Source organism: Taurulus bubalis (genome assembly GCF_910589615.1).
Source record: "Taurulus bubalis genome assembly, chromosome: 7".
Classification (NCBI taxonomy): domain Eukaryota; kingdom Metazoa; phylum Chordata; class Actinopteri; order Perciformes; family Cottidae; genus Taurulus; species Taurulus bubalis.
In genome coordinates, this window is record NC_136595.1 from 427,482 (window position 1) to 446,711 (window position 19,230).

General features: G+C 50.0%; 1 protein-coding gene across 1 annotated transcript in view; it reads right to left on the reverse strand.

Moving 5' to 3' along the window:
* Positions 1–747: 747 nt before the first annotated feature.
* The window catches only part of lonp1 (lon peptidase 1, mitochondrial), a gene marked incomplete at its 5' end in the record, with an annotated part of 35,768 nt that continues 17,285 nt past the window's right edge, over positions 748–19,230 (reverse strand). Inside the window, 14 exons of the mRNA XM_079221455.1 lie at positions 748–1,519; positions 10,283–10,447; positions 10,603–10,730; positions 11,143–11,229; positions 11,409–11,574; positions 11,681–11,821; positions 11,930–12,046; positions 13,422–13,544; positions 14,894–14,981; positions 15,077–15,255; positions 15,394–15,532; positions 16,393–16,544; positions 18,812–18,880; positions 18,960–19,043. Coding sequence (XP_079077581.1) covers positions 1,364–1,519; positions 10,283–10,447; positions 10,603–10,730; positions 11,143–11,229; positions 11,409–11,574; positions 11,681–11,821; positions 11,930–12,046; positions 13,422–13,544; positions 14,894–14,981; positions 15,077–15,255; positions 15,394–15,532; positions 16,393–16,544; positions 18,812–18,880; positions 18,960–19,043 — 1,794 coding nt within the window. The 3' untranslated portion in view covers positions 748–1,363. The remainder of the gene's footprint in view (positions 1,520–10,282; positions 10,448–10,602; positions 10,731–11,142; positions 11,230–11,408; positions 11,575–11,680; positions 11,822–11,929; positions 12,047–13,421; positions 13,545–14,893; positions 14,982–15,076; positions 15,256–15,393; positions 15,533–16,392; positions 16,545–18,811; positions 18,881–18,959; positions 19,044–19,230) is intronic.

Below are 19,230 nucleotides of genomic sequence, written 5' to 3' on the forward strand. Positions count from 1 at the left end.
GCCCTGTATAGACCCTGTAGAGACCCTGATGCCCTGTAGAGACCCTGATACCCTAAGACCCTGTAGAGACCCTGAGGCCCTGTAGAGACCCTGTAGAGACCCTGATGCCCTGTAGAGACCCTGAGGCCCTGTAGAGACCCTGAGGCCCTGTAGAGACCCTGATGCCCTGTAGAGACCCTGAGGCCCTGTAGAGACTCTGATACCCTGAGACCCTGTAGAGACCCTGAGGCCCTGTAGAGACCCTGTAGAGACTCTGATACCCTGAGACCCTGTAGAGACCCTAAGGCGGACCAGAATGTTGTGGCTGACCACCCTCCCCAAAACCTGTTTGAGTCCATCAGGACCAAAACTTCATCCCATGAAAACATTTTCTCCCGAACCGGGACCGTCCCTGCTGGACCCTCACAGGACAACTATGTACATTAAGACATACATGTACATAGTATTAAGACACACATGTACATAGTATTAAGACTGTACGTACTCGTTTTGACAAGTGTTACCAATAAGTGGCGTGACAGTTGGGACCACAAACCATGGCTGGACTACACATGTAGAGGTTCATGATTGTAGTTATTTCAGATGATCTAACCGCCTCCTGGAGACTGTTTTGGTATTGAAGGCGACATCCAATTAAAACGCTATAATCATGTTTAATGCAAATTATATCACATTCAGCACTAATTTGTTGTATTTCATGTCACTCTTTACTTGTATAGTACTTTCCATACAAACATGTGTAGTGCTTCACAAAATAAAATAAATACTAGTGGTGTAAATGTGGTCATTTCTGGATATAGTTAATAATTTAAGTAATATTCAGATGTCCCAATTGACCATAGTATATTCTATCTAATTATTTAAATGTATATTAATAAGCATCTTTAACATTTGTCTATAACCGGACCTGTGCATTGCATGATTACATCTTGTAGTTTCTGTTAGTTAAATACATTTAATTTAACAGTCCAGACAATGGGATGACGCTGAAACAAAAACTCACAGGTAGGTAAAGATAAAAGCAGTCGGCAGAGTTGCTTTTATGATTTAATTTTTTTTCAATATCATCTTCACATCTGGCCGAGATTAATAAAAAATAATACAATAAATCTGTGAAAGGGTCCCTCCACGCCCTATATAGAGAGAGCTGTGTCAGTAATGATGACATCACATCCTGTGATGGCCAGTGTTCACCACCATGACTTCACTGTGTACGTCCATCTTTCAGCTCAGCCAGGTGGTCTTCTCTCATGAGCGATGAGTCAGCTGCTCCTCTATAGACCTCCCACCAGGTGGCCCTCTCATCCGGTAACACACCAGAAGGAGCAGTCCGAGTCACCTGGCTTGGTTTTCGTGCCGCGGGTTAAGACTGGTCCTGTGGGAAGGCGATGGGGTAGATCTGGCTGTAGTGGTCCACAAAGTGGACCTCCAGGCCCTCGCTGATGTAGTCGGGCAGGTCAGAGAAGTCCTTCCTGTTCTCAGCTGGCATGATGATGCAGGTCACACCAGCACGACGGGCCTGAGGAACAAGATCCAGTTCAGATGATTGAGGAAATACACACTTCAAAATGACTTTAACAACGGTACGTTTGCCCTGACGGCATCTAAGGCGTGTAATGTCAGTTCATCCAACAGAAACATGTCAGTAACTCCTAATCCTTTTATCAACCCTCTGCACATGGTTGTGCTTAGAGAAGTTCAAATGAACCTGAAATTAAAATGTGGTTATTCTACACCCCCATACTTGTTACCCAAGACTTTTCCTCTGGACCAGAACCCGGCCCACGGCCCTCGTGATGGTGCAGCCGGCCCAAGACAAACCACACAACTCTACTCATGTCGGGCGAAAACTGCTTCTTTGCTTCATAAGAAGTTATGACATATTGGAGGTTTTTGGCCCTGAGCAACAATCAGGGACTCTTGCATTAACCTTATATTATCATATTATCATAAGTAGTTGACCGTTGGAAGGATCCAACATTCTACATACAGGGTATGAAGCGGAAGTGGATCTATTCGCCAACCCATGTCCAAAATGGTTCTCCCTGCCACAGCAGAAGGATCCTCCCTGTGGATGGACACATTTGCAAAGTGCCATGGCTAAGAAAGTTGCTTACGCCTCTCCGCCCCGTCCCTCTCCTGCTGCAGAGGCGAGAGCAGTTATTCCACTAGCCCTGGTACGCAGAAATGACTCAGATGATGGCGCCCAGGTCTGGACCCTGGGGAGCTTCTGAGGGGCTCTGTTTCAGAAGACGGGCTATAGGCACACTGCCCAATCTGTCCATGGCTGCGGGTTTGGCTCCAGAGGGGGCCGGTGGCAGGATCCTCCATAACCATTACAAGGTGATCAGGGTTCCAGTGCTGCTGCCAGGAAAGGCACTGAGAAGTGTTTGCAGCAACCATTTCTTTCTGCCACTAGGTCTGTGTGTCAGTGGGCTTTCCTTCAGACGGTCTCTGTGTGTCAGTGGGCTTTCCTTCACACGGTCTCTGTGTGTCAGTGGGCTTTCCTTCAGACTGTCTGTGTGTCAGTGGGCTTTCCTTCAGACGGTCTCTGTGTGTCAGTGGGCTTTCCTTCAGACGGTCTCTGTGTGTCAGTGGGCTTTCCTTCAGACGGTCTCTGTGTGTCAGTGGGCTTTCCTTCAGACTGTCTGTGTGTCAGTGGGCTTTCCTTCAGACTGCCCAGTGGGCTTTCCTTCAGACGGTCTGTGAGTCAGTGGGCTTTCCTTCAGACGGTCTGTGTGTCAGTGGGCTTTCCTTCAGACGGTCTCTGTGTGTCAGTGGGCTTTCCTTCAGACTGCCCAGTGGGCTTTCCCTCAGACGGTCTCTTTGTCAGTGGGCTTTCCTTCAGACGGTCTCTGTGTGTCAGTGGGCTTTCCTTCAGACGGTCTCTGTGTGTCAGTGGGCTTTCCTTCAGACGGTCTCTGTGTGTCAGTGGGCTTTCCTTCAGACGGTCTGTGTGTCAGTGGGCGTTCCTTCAGACGGTCTGTGTGTCAGTGGGCTTTCCTTCAGACGGTCTGTGAGTCTGCGGGCTTTCCTTCAGACGGTCTGTGTGTCAGTGGGCTTTCCTTCAGACGGTCTCTGTGTGTCAGTGGGCTTTCCTTCAGACGGTCTCTGTGTGTCAGTGGGCTTTCCTTCAGACGGTCTGTGTGTCAGTGGGCGTTCCTTCAGACGGTCTCTGTGTGTCAGTGGGCTTTCCTTCAGACGGTCTGTGAGTCTGCGGGCTTTCCTTCAGACGGTCTGTGTGTCAGTGGGCTTTCCTTCAGACGGTCTGTGTGTCAGTGGGCTTTCCTTCAGACGGTCTGTGTGTCAGTGGGCTTTCCTTCAGACGGTCTGTGTGTCAGTGGGCTTTCCTTCAGACTGCCCAGTGGGCTTTCCTTCAGACGGTCTGTGAGTCAGTGGGCTTTCCTTCAGACTGCCCAGTGGGCTTTCCTTCAGACTGCCCAGTGGGCTTTCCTTCAGACGGTCTGTGTGTCAGTGGGCTTTCCTTCAGACTGCCCAGTGGGCTTTCCTTCAGACGGTCTGTGAGTCAGTGGGCTTTCCTTCAGACTGTCTGTGAGTCTGCGGGCTTTCCTTCAGACTGTCTGTGAGTCTGCGGGCTTTCCTTCAGACTGTCTCTGTGTGTCAGTGGGCTTTCCTTCAGACGGTCTGTGAGTCAGTGGGCTTTCCTTCAGACGGTCTGTGAGTCAGTGGGCTTTCCTTCAGATGGCCTGTCAGTCAGTGGGCTTTCCTTCAGACGGCCTGTCAGTCAGTGGGCTTTCCTTCAGTCGGTCTGTCAGTCAGTGGGCTTTCCTTCAGTCGGTCTGTCAGTCAGTGGGCTTTCCTTCAGTCGGTCTGTCAGTCAGTGGGCTTTCCTTCAGACGGTCTGTGAGTCAGTGGGCTTTCCTTCAGACTGTCTCTGAGTCTGTGGGCTTTCCTTCAGACTGTCTCTGTGTGTCAGTGGGCTTTCCTTCAGACTGTGTCAGTGGGCTTTCCTTCAGTCGGTCTGTGAGTCTGTGGGCTTTCCTTCAGACAGTCTGTGAGTCTGTGGGCTTTCCTTCAGACGGTCTGTGAGTCTGTGGGCTTTCCTTCAGACGGTCTCTGTGTGTCAGTGGGCTTTCCTTCAGACGGTCTGTGAGTCAGTGGGCTTTCCTTCAGACGGTCTGTGAGTCAGTGGGCTTTCCTTCAGACAGTCTCTCTGTGTCAGTGGGCTTTCCTTCAGACGGTCTGTGAGTCTGCGGGCTTTCCTTCAGATGGTCTCTGTGTCAGTGGGCTTTCCTTCAGACGGTCTCTTTGTGTCAGTGGGCTTTCCTTCAGACGGTCTGTGAGTCAGTGGGCTTTCCTTCAGTCGGTCTGTCAGTCAGTGGGCTTTCCTTCACTCGGTCTGTCAGTCAGTGGGCTTTCCTTCACTCGGTCTGTCAGTCAGTGGGCTTTCCTTCACTCGGTCTGTCAGTCAGTGGGCTTTCTTTCAGACTGTCTGTGAGTCAGTGGGCTTTCCTTCAGACTGTCTGTGAGTCAGTGGGCTTTCCTTCAGACTGCCTCTCTGTGTCAGTGGGCTTTCCTTCAGATGGTCTCCGTGTCAGTGGGCTTTCCTTCAGACGGCCCAGTGGGCTTTCCTTCAGACTGCCCAGTGGGCTTTCCTTCAGACTGCCCAGTGGGCTTTCCTTCAGACTGTCTGAGTCAATGGGCTTTCCTTCAGACGGTCTGTGTGTCAGTGGGCTTTCCTTCAGACGGTCTGTGTGTCAGTGGGCGTTCCTTCAGACGGTCTCTGTGTGTCAGTGGGCTTTCCTTCAGATGGTCTCTGTGTGTCAGTGGCCTTTCCTTCAGACTGCCTCTGTGTGTCAGTGGGCTTTCCTTCAGATGGCTCCGTGTCAGTGGGCTTTCCTTCAGTCGGTCTGTGAGTCAGTGGGCTTTCCTTCAGTCGGTCTGTGTGTCAGTGGGCTTTCCTTCAGATGGCTCCGTGTCAGTGGGCTTTCCTTCAGTCGGTCTGTGAGTCAGTGGGCTTTCCTTCAGTCGATCTGTGTGTCAGTGGGCTTTCTTTCAGACTGCCCAGTGGGCTTTCCTTCAGACTGTCTGTGTCAGTGGGCTTTCCTTCAGACGGTCTGTGTGTCAGTGGGCTTTCCTTCAGATGGTCTGTGTGTCAGTGGGCTTTCCTTCAGACGGTCTGTGTGTCAGTGGGCTTTCCTTCAGACTGCCCAGTGGGCTTTCCTTCAGACTGTCTGAGTCAATGGGCTTTCCTTCAGACGGTCTGTGTGTCAGTGGGCTTTCCTTCAGACGGTCTGTGTGTCAGTGGGCTTTCCTTCAGACGGTCTGTCTATCAGTGGGCTTTCCTTCAGACGGTCTGTGTGTCAGTGGGCTTTCCTTCAGACGATCTCTGTGTGTCAGTGGGCTTTCCTTCAGACGATCTCTGTGTGTCAGTGGGCTTTCCTTCAGACGGTCTCTGTGTGTCAGTGGGCTTTCCTTAAGACGGTCTCTGTGTGTCAGTGGGCTTTCCTTCAGACGGTCTGTGAGTCAGTGGGCTTTCCTTCAGACGGTCTGTGAGTCAGTGGGCTTTCCTTCAGACGGTCTCTGTGAGTCAGTGGGCTTTCCTTCAGACGGTCTGTGAGTCAGTGGGCTTTCCTTCAGATAGTCTCTATGTGTCAGTGGGCTTTCCTTCAGACGGTCTGTGAGTCAGTGGGCTTTCCTTCAGACTGCCCAGTGGGCTTTCCTTCAGACTGTCTGAGTCAATGGGCTTTCCTTCAGACGGTCTGTGTGTCAGTGGGCTTTCCTTCAGACGGTCTGTGTGTCAGTGGGCTTTCCTTCAGACGGTCTGTGTATCAGTGGGCTTTCCTTCAGACGGTCTGTGTGTCAGTGGGCTTTCCTTCAGACGGTCTCTGTGTCAGTGGGCTTTCCTTCAGACGGTCTGTGTGTCAGTGGGCTTTCCTTCAGACGATCTCTGTGTGTCAGTGGGCTTTCCTTCAGACGATCTCTGTGTGTCAGTGGGCTTTCCTTCAGACGGTCTCTGTGTGTCAGTGGGCTTTCCTTAAGACGGTCTCTGTGTGTCAGTGGGCTTTCCTTCAGACGGTCTGTGAGTCAGTGGGCTTTCCTTCAGACGGTCTCTGTGAGTCAGTGGGCTTTCCTTCAGACGGTCTGTGAGTCAGTGGGCTTTCCTTCAGACGGTCTCTGTGAGTCAGTGGGCTTTCCTTCAGACGGTCTGTGAGTCAGTGGGCTTTCCTTCAGATAGTCTCTATGTGTCAGTGGGCTTTCCTTCAGACGGTCTGTGAGTCAGTGGGCTTTCCTTCAGATGGTCTGTGTGTCAGTGAGCTTTCCTTCAGATGGTCTCTGTGTGTCAGTGAGCTTTCCTTCAGATGGTCTCTGTCAGTGAGCTTTCCTGCAGATGGTCTCTGTGAGTCAGTGGGCTTTCCTTCAGATGGTCTGTGTGTGTCAGTGGGCTTTCCTTCAGATGGTCTGTGTGTGTCAGTGAGCTTTCCTTCAGATGGTCTGTGTGTGTCAGTGAGCTTTCCTTCAGATGGTCTCTGTGTCAGTGAGCTTTCCTTCAGATGGTCTCTGTCAGTGAGCTTTCCTTCAGATGGTCTCTGTCAGATGTCTGTGTGTCAGTGGGCTTTCCTTCAGATGGTCTGTGTGTCAGTGGGCTTTCCTTCAGATGGTCTGTGTGTCAGTGAGCTTTCCTTCAGATGGTCTGTGTGTCAGTGAGCTTTCCTTCAGATGGTCTGTGTGTCAGTGAGCTTTCCTTCAGATGGTCTCTGTGTCAGTGAGCTTTCCTTCAGATGGTCTCTGTGTCAGTGAGCTTTCCTTCAGTCTGTAATTTATCCAAAGTACTTCCAGATTTCACTTCAGGCATCTTTTGTTCCAACAAGACGAGGCCATCATGTCTCCCCTGATCTCTCGCTGTGAGTGAGCGCTAGCAGCCCCGCCTCCTTAAGCCCCGCCTCCTTAAGCCCCGCCTCCATGCAGTCAATGCGTGCAGGCAGGATGACAGGGAGCGGGGCAGTGAGTGCGCTCTGATCTGCGCTATTTTAATGAAGGATCGATAATAATAAAAAACTAAATCGTATAGTTTTCATGTATGGGTACCGCGGTACCTTTTAGTATCCAGACACCGTAAACATTAGTCTAGCGCTTGTCTTTTTTACCCCTGCAGGGTCAGGCTCCACCTGGTGCAGTTACTGTCTGGGTCGGCTGGGACCCCCTACTGTCTGCAACCACTAACCTGCACTCACTCACAAGGTGCATTCACCGGCTCCCCCAGTGGACCCAGAGAGTCCCGTAGATTTACAACAAAGGTTAAGATATTGTAACCCAGGTCCTATAAGCACAGGTGGAGCCCTCTCCAACCCTTATTTCAGAGGGCAAATGCGTGCTTGATTGGAGGAGTATTACCCAGGAAGTCTAATAGAAGGTGCCGCCTTTGCCTCTTGAACCTGGGTTACAAAACCTAAAACGCATGCTCATTATTGGAGGAGAGTCTCCATCCAGTCCTGCAGAAGGCCGTCTGTACGATAAGGGTTGCCATATTGTAACCGTCACCTCTGCCGGCTGTCAGGCTCACAGTAGAAATCCGTTGGCTTCATCCCAGAGATGTTCAACTAGGGGTGGGCAAACTTTTGGGCTCAGGGGCCACATTGAATAAAAACATTTGACAGACGGGCCGGGCCAGTATCAGATGGATGGAGAGTGTTTGTGTGAACCTGTCACGGGAGGACAATGTTTAGGACCCAAATGCAGACCACATGAGAGTATGAGTATCTGGTAAAACAGATCACTGGAGCCAAAGGGAAGGTGGGGAGCCTGTGGTCCGCCACAGGGGGTGCTGGGCGGTGGGAGACCCGTGGCTCTACACTGGAGGACGGCGAGGCCGGCAGGGGGCGGTGTGAGAATATAACGTAAATGACTCAGCTTTTTTGTTCAACTCGCTGGTTAAATCTTCATCAATTTGTTCTACACGCCGAGTCACTGTTCTGCCTGATAAACTCCATTTTTCAAATTAGTTTTTGCTCTCTGGACATAAGAGACCTGCTGTTTCTACCATACATTCTTTCAAAAACTCTCCTTCAGAGAAAGGCTTGCTGGCTTTTGCTAATTTGAATGCTAGCAAAAAACTTGCCTTGATGCTTGATTCTTGTATAGCAGTTTGGCGGAGAAAAATATTTTGCTGACTCTTTAAATTGGCTGCCAACCTCTTAGCAGTAGCCGCCCGTTCTGTCGTTGACTGTTGGCTAGCATAGTTAGCATGCTTGGCGGAAAAGTGGAGGCTAATATTGTATTCTTTGAATACTGCAATGGTTTCTTGGCAAATAAGACATACTGCCTCTGATCGTACTTCGGTGAAAAAATACTTAGCAGCCTACAAATTAAAGACTCTGCACTCACTGTGGACTTGTCTCTTCTTGGGTCCACTCATTGTGACAGAAGGGATCACTGCAGGAGGCTGACAGACAGAACCCTGTATGTCACGTGACATGAGCGCGCAGGGTGGAATGTGGTTAGTTATGTTAGTTATACTGAGGAAAAATACTCTGCATGCAGCTGTCAGTTCATTTACAACTCTAAAACTGTTGTAGTACAAACCCTGTCTCCGGCGACAGAAAGTGATTCATATTACCGTAATGCTTCTAAAGTTAACGCTTTACGACATAATTAAAAAGGATTCTGACCGCTAAGAAGTGGAGCTTTTCAGTGGTTTGCGGTATATTATGGTAATAAAAAAAATAAAAAAGTGTGGCCTTGTCTGTGGGATCAGTGGGGGAGGGGTGGAATGGACCAGCAGCACAGCAAGTGTTGTGTGTCGCTCTAGTCCAGCAGAACTCGGCAGGCAGCGGTCCGCACGGCGCTACAAACTGCTGTAACGCCTCTCTGCTCCCGACTTGATTTTCCCAAAGCACGATGACCACAACAGACCAGCGTTGATGTTTCTTCTTGCTTATTGATTGCACAGCCTCTTTTAGGCTTTTGGTGTGTGTGTTCTTCTGCAGCAGAGCCGTGTGCGCAGCAGAAGGCATTACAGCGGTCTTTCTGCTGCAGAAGAACACACCAGAAGCCTGAAAGAGGCTGTGCAGTAAATACTCATGAAGAAACATCAACGCTGGTCTGTTGTGGTCATCGTGCTTCAGGAAACTGAACTTGGGAACGGAGAAGCGCTACAGCGGTCTTTACTATAACTTTTTTTTTTAATGTTATAATAATTATAATACTCGGCGGGCCGGATTAAAATGCCGTAGTTTGCCCACCTCTGAACTAGAAGCATGTCCAATGCTCAGATTACTCTGAACAAAGATGCAGCGCTTTTCCTCTAGGCCGCCGAAGGAAAGTGAAAAAGACGCCGACACAGAAAAACACTACATGATACTCATTTTACATTTTTCAACGGCTTTGGGAGAGCTTTCACATAATGATGCACCCAGCTAATGGGACCCGTTTGAATCTTTACAAGAGAATACAGATTGAAAAGGTTGGCTCTCTCTGTGTGAACCGCAACGGCACGCAGGGCCGGCTCTAATGGTCCAGGAAGTGAAGCTGGTTCAGAGCGCCGGTCTTGTCAGCTTCACAAGACCTCTAATCTGGGGCCACAAACCCCGCAAACAGTGGGCATTGTGCCCCCTTCAGGCAGAGGGGTGCAATGCCCACTGTCCAGGAAAGACTGTCCTCAGTACCGCTGGAGACCCGGGTCCCCGCTGGAGACCCGGTCCCCCGCTGCAGACCCGGGTCCCCGCTGGAGACCCGGTCCCCGCTGGAGACCGGGTCCCCGCTGCAGACCCGGGTCCCCGCTGCAGACCCGGGTCCCCGCCGGAGACCCGGGTCCCCGCCGGAGACCCGGGTCCCCGCCGGAGACCCGGGTCCCCGCCGGAGACCCGGGTCCCCGCTGGAGACCCGGGTCCCCGCTGCAGACCCGGGTCCCCGCTGGAGACCCGGTCCCCGCTGGAGACCTGGGTCCCCGCTGGAGACCCGGGTCCCCGCTGGAGACCCGGGTCCCCGCCGCAGACCGGGTCCCCGCCGCAGACCGGGTCCCCGCCGCAGACCGGGTCCCCGCCGGAGACCCGGGTCCCCGCTGGAGACCCGGGTCCCCGCTGGAGACCCGGGTCCCCGCTGGAGACCCGGGTCCCCGCTGGAGACCCGGTCCCCGCTGGAGACCCGGGTCCCCGCTGCAGACCCGGTCCCCGCTGCAGACCCGGGTCCCCGCTGGAGACCCGGTCCCCGCTGGAGACCCGGTCCCCGCTGGAGACCCGGTCCCCGCTGGAGACCAGGTTGTATTGCTGGGCCCCTGTACGGAAAGGAGGTATGGGAGACTGGGAAACCGTCTTGTACTCACAGCGATAGTTTTCTCTTTAATTCCGCCGACCGGCAGTATCTTGCCGGTCAGGGACACTTCACCGGTCATGGCTACGTTCTGGCGCACCGGCCGGTTGGTTGCCAGGGACAACAGTGCCGTGACGATGGTGCAGCCGGCGCTCGGGCCGTCCTTGGGAGTCGCCCCCTGGGAGCACAAACAGGAACATTGCTGCCAGCCACACTGGATGTTTGATCGACCAAAGGGAACAAAGAGGCTGAAGCCGGGTGTTATAATCAGAGTGCGTCTACATTTGCCTCCAGTAGGAGCTGAGTGCAGGAACCCTGTGTTGCCATGGTTACCTCAGGGACGTGCAGGTGCAGGTGAGAGTTGACCAGGAACAGGTTGTCTGGCTCCTGGGTCATCAGGAAGACTCTGGCGAAGGTTGAAGCAATCTTTGCACTTTCCTTCATGACGTCACCCAGCTGACCTGCAGAGGAGCAACACGTTACCTATTAATGACTATAATAATAACATGTATAATAATAATAATAACAGATATAATAATAACTATAATAACAAGAACTATAATAACAACTATAGTAATAACAACTATAATAATAACATGCATACAACACGTTACCTATTAACAACTATAATAACAGCTATAATAATAACCGCTATAATAATAACAATAATAATAATAATAATAATAATAACAACATGCATAGACCTGGCTCCTTCAAAGACAGGAGGTAAGACGCATAAATCATGTAGAACTAGACGTTACACCATTCCAGACTAAATGAGGCTGTACACAGCTTCTATGATAGAACATATGAAGACAGACTGCGTGGGTCATGCGTGTGCTTTCAGTGTCACTAACGCTCCTCTGGACTGACCTGTGACCTCCAGGGACCCGTCTGCTTTAGGGTCCGCTCCTCCAGAAGGCCGGCGCAGAGAAGTCTCCATGAACAGCGTGGACCCTCCTGCAAGAGAAGACACCTTTATGTGTGTGTGTGTGTGTGTGTGTGTGTGTGTGTGTGTGTGTGTGTGTGTGTGTGTGTGTGTGTGTGTCTGTCTCTGTGGGTGTGTGTGTGTGTGTGTGTGTGTGTGTCTGTCTCTGTGTGTGTGTGTGTGTGTGTGTCTCTCTCTCTCTCTCTCTCACCCATAGCGGTCCATGCCAGCCCCATCACCACCCCTGGAGGAGTGATGTCATACATCCGTTCCACGGTGAAGATGGGCTTCCCCACATAGGCCTGCAGGTTGTCGGGGGTAACCGTCACGCCGGTCTGTTCCCCGCTGACGATGCAGAACGCCACTTTACGGAAAACCTGAGGACAACAAAGAGGGTCAGACGCAGAGAAACCCTGGAGGATGTGAGATGTCTGGAATATATGTAGGTGTGTTGTTGGTTAAGAATGAAATATGTGCAGTCACCTTTTCAACTTGTTTCTGCAGGTTTCGAACCCCCGACTCTCTGCAGTACTGCCTGATGAGCAAACTGAGCGCCTCAGAGGAGATGGAGGCCTTCTCCTCCGTCAGACCACAGTGAGAGCGAAGCTGAGGGACCAGGTACCTCTGGAGAGAGCAATAGAAATTCATATCCATGTTTTACTTTAATTTATATTCATGGTTACTGTTAACAATAACCATAAGAACCATAAAAACCATAATAACCATAATCACCTCAGCGATGGCCAGCTTCTCCTGCGCCACGTATCCAGACACGTTGATCATCTCCATGCGGTCTCGGAGCGGCTCTGGGATGGTGTCCGTCACGTTGGCCGTGCAGATGAACAGGATCTTTATGGAGCAGAAGAAAAGTCACATGATGTCATCTCCATGAAGCTGCTGCGAGGACACAAGGAGCTCCATGAAGCTGCTGCGGACACAAGGAGCTCCATGAAGCTGCTGCGGACACAAGGAGCTCCATGAAGCTGCTGCGGACACAAGGAGCTCCATGAAGCTGCTGCGAGGACACAAGGAGCTCCATGAAGCTGCTGCGAGGACACAAGGAGCTCCATGAAGCTGCTGCGAGGACACAAGGAGCTCCATGAAGCTGCTGCGGACACAAGGAGCTCCATGAAGCTGCTGCGGACACAAGGAGCTCCATGAAGCTGCTGCGGACACAAGGAGCTCCATGAAGCTGCTGCGGACACAAGGAGCTCCATGAAGCTGCTGCGAGGACACAAGGAGCTCCATGAAGCTGCTGCGAGGACACAAGGAGCTCCATGAAGCTGCTGCGAGGACACAAGGAGCTCCATGAAGCTGCTGCGGACACAAGGAGCTCCATGAAGCTGCTGTGAGGACACAAGGAGCTCCATGAAGCTGCTGCGGACACGAGGAGCTCCATGAAGCTGCTGCGGACACAAGGAGCTCCATGAAGCTGCTGCGGACACGAGGAGCTCCATGAAGCTGCTGCGGACACAAGGAGCTCCATGAAGCTGCTGCGAGGACACAAGGAGCTCCATGAAGCTGCTGCGAGGACACAAGGAGCTCTATGAAGCTGCTGCGGACACAAGGAGCTCCATGAAGCTGCTGCGGACACAAGGAGCTCCATGAAGCTGCTGCGAGGACACGAGGAGCTCCATGAAGCTGCTGCGGACACAAGGAGCTCCATGAAGCTGCTGCGGACACGAGGAGCTCCATGAAGCTGCTGCGGACACGAGGAGCTCCATGAAGCTGCTGCGGACACGAGGAGCTCCATGAAGCTGCTGCGGACACGAGGAGCTCCATGAAGCTGCTGCGGACACAAGGAGCTCCATGAAGCTGCTGCGGACACAAGGAGCTCCATGAAGCTGCTGCGAGGACACAAGGAGCTCCATGAAGCTGCTGCGAGGACACAAGGAGCTCCATGAAGCTGTTGCGGACACAAGGAGCTCCATGAAGCTGCTGCGGACACGAGGAGCTCCATGAAGCTGCTGCGGACACGAGGAGCTCCATGAAGCTGCTGCGGACACGAGGAGCTCCATGAAGCTGCTGCGGACACGAGGAGCTCCTTGAAGCTGCTGTGGACACAAGGAGCTCCATGAAGCTGCTGCGGACACGAGGAGCTCCATGAAGCTGCTGCGGACACGAGGAGCTCCATGAAGCTGCTGCGGACACGAGGAGCTCCATGAAGCTGCTGTGGACACAAGGAGCTCCATGAAGCTGCTGCGGACACGAGGAGCTCTCCTACCTTTGACAGGTCCACAGGGACGTCCAGGTAGTGGTCCAGGAAGTTGGCGTTCTGTTCCGGGTCCAGAAGCTCCAGCAGGGCGGAGGAGGGGTCTCCCTGGTAACCACGACCCATCTTATCCACCTGGTGAGCAGGTAGTGACCGACTCAGTAGAATATGCACTATGTATACATTACATTTATTATGTATAGCCCAACATCACCAAGTATCCTCAGAGGACTTTACATCCTGTCCAGGACCTCACACCAGATCAGAAAACTCCCAAAAGCCTTTAACAGGGAGAGAAGGACGAGACCTTCAGGAGAGCAACAGAGTCCAACATCTGAAGAGTAAGCTTGGGACTGCAGGACTAGACCCACCAGGACCTGCAGGACTAGACCCACCAGGACTAGACCCACCAAGACCTGCAGGACTAGACCCACCAAGACCTGCAGGACTAGACCCACCAGGAGGAGCTAAGATAACCAGCTGGACCCTGAGGCTCCTCCACTACCCAGCATGCTGCTGGCTGTCTGGTGTTCAGTCACAGGAGAACCAGATGGATGAAAGCAGCGGGAGGTTGTGACTGTTGAGCCCACGTCTTCAGAGACCAGGATCCATCGTGGTCCAGGATCCATCGTGGTCCAGGATCCATCGTGGTCCAGGATCCATCGTGGTCCAGGATCCATCGTGGTCCAGGATCCATCGTGGTCCAGGATCCATCGTGGTCCTGGAGCCATCAGGACTCTGTTTACATCCTGGTGCTCAAACAGTCAGCGTTGATGGACCAAATCATCTGATTCATGTGAAGATGTCATCATCCGCCCAGAGAATTGTTTTTGTTGCTTGTTTACATTCCTTGGGATTCAAAGTAAAATCTGACTTCAGGAATGTTTTAGTTTTGTGTTGAAAATGACCTGCAATTGAATTCATTGATCATCCTGTTAGAACCTCCAGCTTCCTCCACACCCCACCTGCTGCCTGCAGGACCCACAGCTGCAGGTCCATGCAGGTCCATGCAGGTCCATCCAGGTCTCTCCAGGTCCATCCAGGTCCATCCAGGTCCATGAAGGTCTCTCCAGGTCCATCCAGGTCCATGCAGGTCCATCCAGGTCTCTCCAGGTCTCTCCAGGTCCATCCAGGTCCATGCAGGTCCATCCAGGTCCATGCAGGTCTCTCCAGGTCCATGCAGGTCCATGCAGGTCCATGCAGGTCTCTCCAGGTCCATGCAGGTCTCTGCCAGCCCCTCCCCTCCAGGACTAGGAGACCCTGCCCTCCGCTCTCAGTCCTCTGTCTCTCCACTAAGTGTCTCCTCCTCACTGATAGTTGTGGAATTCATAATCAGGAATATCTGAATATCTTCTTATAACATGTAGTTCATGTAAAGTTCATCTTAGTCGTCTCCAAGTAACTCCAGTTTACAACAAGTAGCCAGTAAGAATCTTTTCATTGCAGACAGTAAATATTAATATTGAACTCCTCCCACCACTGACCTCGTCTATCAGCACCAGAGGGTTCTCCGTCTTGGTTTTCTTCAGGCACTGGATGATCTTCCCTGGCATCGCTCCAACATACGTCCTCCTGGACACACAGAACGCCATGCCACCGGGTTTCACCAACTTGGAATGCACGATATATGAAGAATAGGTTCCAGTATAAAGTGTAGCCTTGCAGACCTGTGTCCTTTGATCTCCGCCACATCAGTCATGCCTCCCACGCTGAACCTGTAGTACTGTCTGTTGAGGGCTCTGGCGATGGAGCGGGCGATGGAGGTCTTCCCGACCCCTGGAGGGCCGTAGAAGCACAGGATCTTGCCCTGGGTAGACCCGCGCAGCTGGCTCACTGCTATGAACTCCTGCAGAGACCAAGAGGAAGTTCATTTCCACAAGAGAAAGCTCCACAGCTTTTGAATTGTGGTTCAAGATGTGAACATTTACATCCAAGTGAAACAGCTGTGTTTCTTCTTTAAATGTGTTAGAGTGCATTCACTCACCAAGATGCGCTTCTTTACATCATCCATCCCATAATGATCTTCTTCCAGAACCTCTTTGGCTCTTTCCAGTGAGACGTTCTCTTCACTGTTGGTTCCCCAGGGCATGCTGGTCAGCCAGTCCAGGTAGTTACGGGTCACACTGAAACACAGGACATGTTGTAGAGTTATTCAGATGACAATGCTCTGTATTGCTAACCAAGTCTCTTATATACAGATAGACATTCATTCAAGTTTAGTCTACAGTCAGTGTACCTTGGAGTCGAGCATTCCTTCATTAAAATGTGTAAAAAGCATTTTTTAATGGAATATTTCAGTCTTCCTCTTCACTGCCGTCTGCTGCAATATCCTGACTATTCTCTGCATCTTACAACCACTGGAAGCGTGTGAATCTATATTCATGTGTCCTATGTCGTATAGTAGTTAACCTTAACTCATGTCTCATATTCATTGTCTACTTTATGGTGTGCTGAATATTGCACTAGAAAGAAAAAGATCAGTCTGGAGATCTGAACAGTGAGCAGAATGTCAGGATGAGCGTCGCTCAAGCCGCTCTGCCATTAGCTGCAGTAGAGGATCTCCTGCTAGCCGAACCACAAGGCCACAGAGCAGCAGGAGGCCACAGGATTATGAAACACTTCACAAACCTTCATTGTCATGCAGATTAATAATGACAGCTGAAAATAACCAGTGAACTAGATTCAAGCATCTGTAAGGATACCCCTCCTCTCTCCCTCCTTCTGCTTCATGTTCCGTGGCTATCTGGATCGTGTTCCATGCGTATACTACTCATTATATGAATAATTTCGGTCATATTCAAGGAATGTGCTGTAACTCTGTTACGTTGTTCATTCAAAAACCTAACAGATGTTGAACTCAGACAAAACTAAAGTTAGGTCAAAAACATCTCTAAAACAAATGATAATCTTAATGAATGTCTCCAGTGCCGTTGTTCAGCATCTCTGAGTAATCTAGAGGGACACCAGAGTAAACAAGACCAACTTGAACTCTGAGGAGTGGTTGTCCAACAGCCCCAGCTTGTTGAGTTCTTCGTTGATGACGTCCATGATGTGGTCGGGGACGGTCCTCTCTTTGAGCCGCTCTCTGAACTTCTCCTCGATAGCGTCTTTGTCCTCCTTTTCCAGACCGAGTTCCTGAAATCACCCAGCACACACAACTGTGCACGTCAGGAAGATACGACATCACCTGTAGTCATGTCCACAAAGTGGTGACTACATCACCTGTAGTCATGGTATGACCACAGAGTGGTGACTACATCACCTGTAGTCATGGTATGACCACAGACTGGTGACTACATCACCTGTAGTCATGTCATGACCACAGAGTGGTGACTACATCACCTGTAGTTATGTCATGACCACAGAGTGGTGACTACATCACCTGTAGTCATGGTATGACCACAGAGTGGTGACTACATCACCTGTAGTCATGGTATGACCACAGAGTGGTGACTACATCACCTGTAGTCATGGTATGACCACAGAGTGGTGACTACATCACCTGTAGTCATGGTATGACCACAGAGTGGTGACTACATCACCTGTAGTCATGATCACAGAGTGGTGACTACATCACCTGTAGTCATGATCACAGAGTGGTCTGGGCGGTTGGAGGGAGACACACAATGGTAAATAAGGGGCCCTTTTATGCATCACACCAAATAATACCTATGACAGTGTTATATGATGGAATATGATAGATGGACGGATTGTCGGACCATCCATCTATCCATTCATCCATCCATGGATAGATTCTTTATTCATCCCCATGGGTAAATTAGTTTGTCATAGTAGCAAGCAATTTACATATAAGACACAAAAAATATCAGGAATGCAAAATACTCAATATATACATAAAACAGTAGAGCCTATTCAATTAGGAAATTAAACAATAAATAAAGTGCAAAAATGAAAAGTATATACAGTGTACATACTTATGTACACTGCATATACTTTTCATTGTGTATATAAGTATTGTTGAGTGTCCGAGGAAAAATATGAAAGTAAAAAGGTCTAACTATTATAACCGTATAATCATTTTCTTTTTCTATATAACCATTTAAATATATATATGCTGTTTGGTTTATATTTTTATTATAGTTTGTGATTAGACCACATAAAATATATAGGACGCTATAAGTTGCTATGTTATATACTCTTTTTGAATGAGATGTGTTAAATGTTCTCTCCTTTGTTAAAGAGCATGCATTGGCAGTATTACCAAATAAGGTAGTGAAACCTCCTCTGTCCAACTCTGGTGACAGGATGATTTATGTATTCTGGTGTATAAAAGAGGGGGTAGGAATGCATGTTTTTTGGGGGGTGCCTGACAATTCTGTGCAGGATTAGAGAAGAGAGAAGAGGTGTTTATTCACCAGCTCTAAACTTAACCCTTCCTCTTAGTTACTTAATATGCATCTTTACTAGAAAAGGAGAAAAATCGGGTTGGGACAGGTCTCCAGCTTTAGAGTCTGGAAGAAACTTCTGCTATCAGGAGGGGGGTGCCTGGCAATTCTGTGCAGGAGTAGACAAGAGAGAAGAGGTGTTCACTCACCAGCTCTAAAAACTTAACCTCTTCTCTTAGTTACTTGTGACTTATAAACTGTTTGATTGAATTTAATTTTTTGTATCTAAGATAAACTTTGAATAAAAACTCAGCCTTTCCCTTTGGAAGGTACTGAAACCAAACAAAAGGTTCTGGTTCTTTAAAACAATTTAAACCCTCTTTCCCTGTCCATCCACCGTGAGATAGAGGTGACGACTGAATCTACCAAAGAGACTTAAGGTAAGTATCTTTGGGTGAAGACTTTTGCAGTGTTTGTCATAACGATGAGATGGTGTCAAAATAGGTAGAGAGAAGGTGTAGACGATATACGTACTCGCTTGATAAGGGTTGGGAGGAGTTACAGCCTACCGCAGGGGACCTAGAGCGCAAGCTGTAAAACACCCTCGACAAAATCTATAACTTCATTTGAAAATAACACAAAAACCTAACGATTTAGCACGGGGTGAGATAAAAGACCGAAGGCGTTATGCCAATATCGGATGAGGATTATTATTTCCTCCGGGATCACTAGGATAATTAGCCGACGGAGTGCCACCGAGTTAGGTGCGAGGTCTTGCCTTTCCTACTCTCCCCCCTACCCTCCTCTTTCTCTGGCAAGACCACCGTTCACGCTACAGTATGTACACTGTAAATACTTATATACAGTGACTAGACAACAAAAGCGGTGCAAGGGCTGTTGATGTTGATTCAATTGACGGAGGATTATTCATTTGGAAGTTGCACTGGTGTAACTTACAGGAACAATGTAAATGTAAAGACAGACAGACAGGCTCACAGACAGGCATACAGACAGACAGACAGACACACAGGCTCACAGACAGACAGACTGTTCTACCTTCTTGATGATCTTGAGCTGCTCCTGCAGCAGGTACTTCCTGTGGGTCTGTTTGATCTTGTCCTCCACCTGAGAGCAGAGCAGGACACACATGAAGCCTGAGGCGGTGAGCAGGGAAGTGCTCACGTGTTTGGTGATGATCTCTGACCTCTCGGCCCAGGCGCTGCTGCAGTTTACTCAGCTCGTACTCCTTCTTCAGCAGAGACAGAGCCTTGTAGAGGCGCTTCGGGATCTGCAGACACACAGCAATGGGTTTCAAAGGCCTGCACACTTTCAACTCATCACTAGAAGAACTTCAAATAAAGACATAAACTGTATGTTTAGAACAGGCTGTGTAATGTCTACAGTGCATTTACCAAATCAACCACTTATTCCCATCATTGTAACCACACAAAGAAAATGAGAATTTACCTTAATAG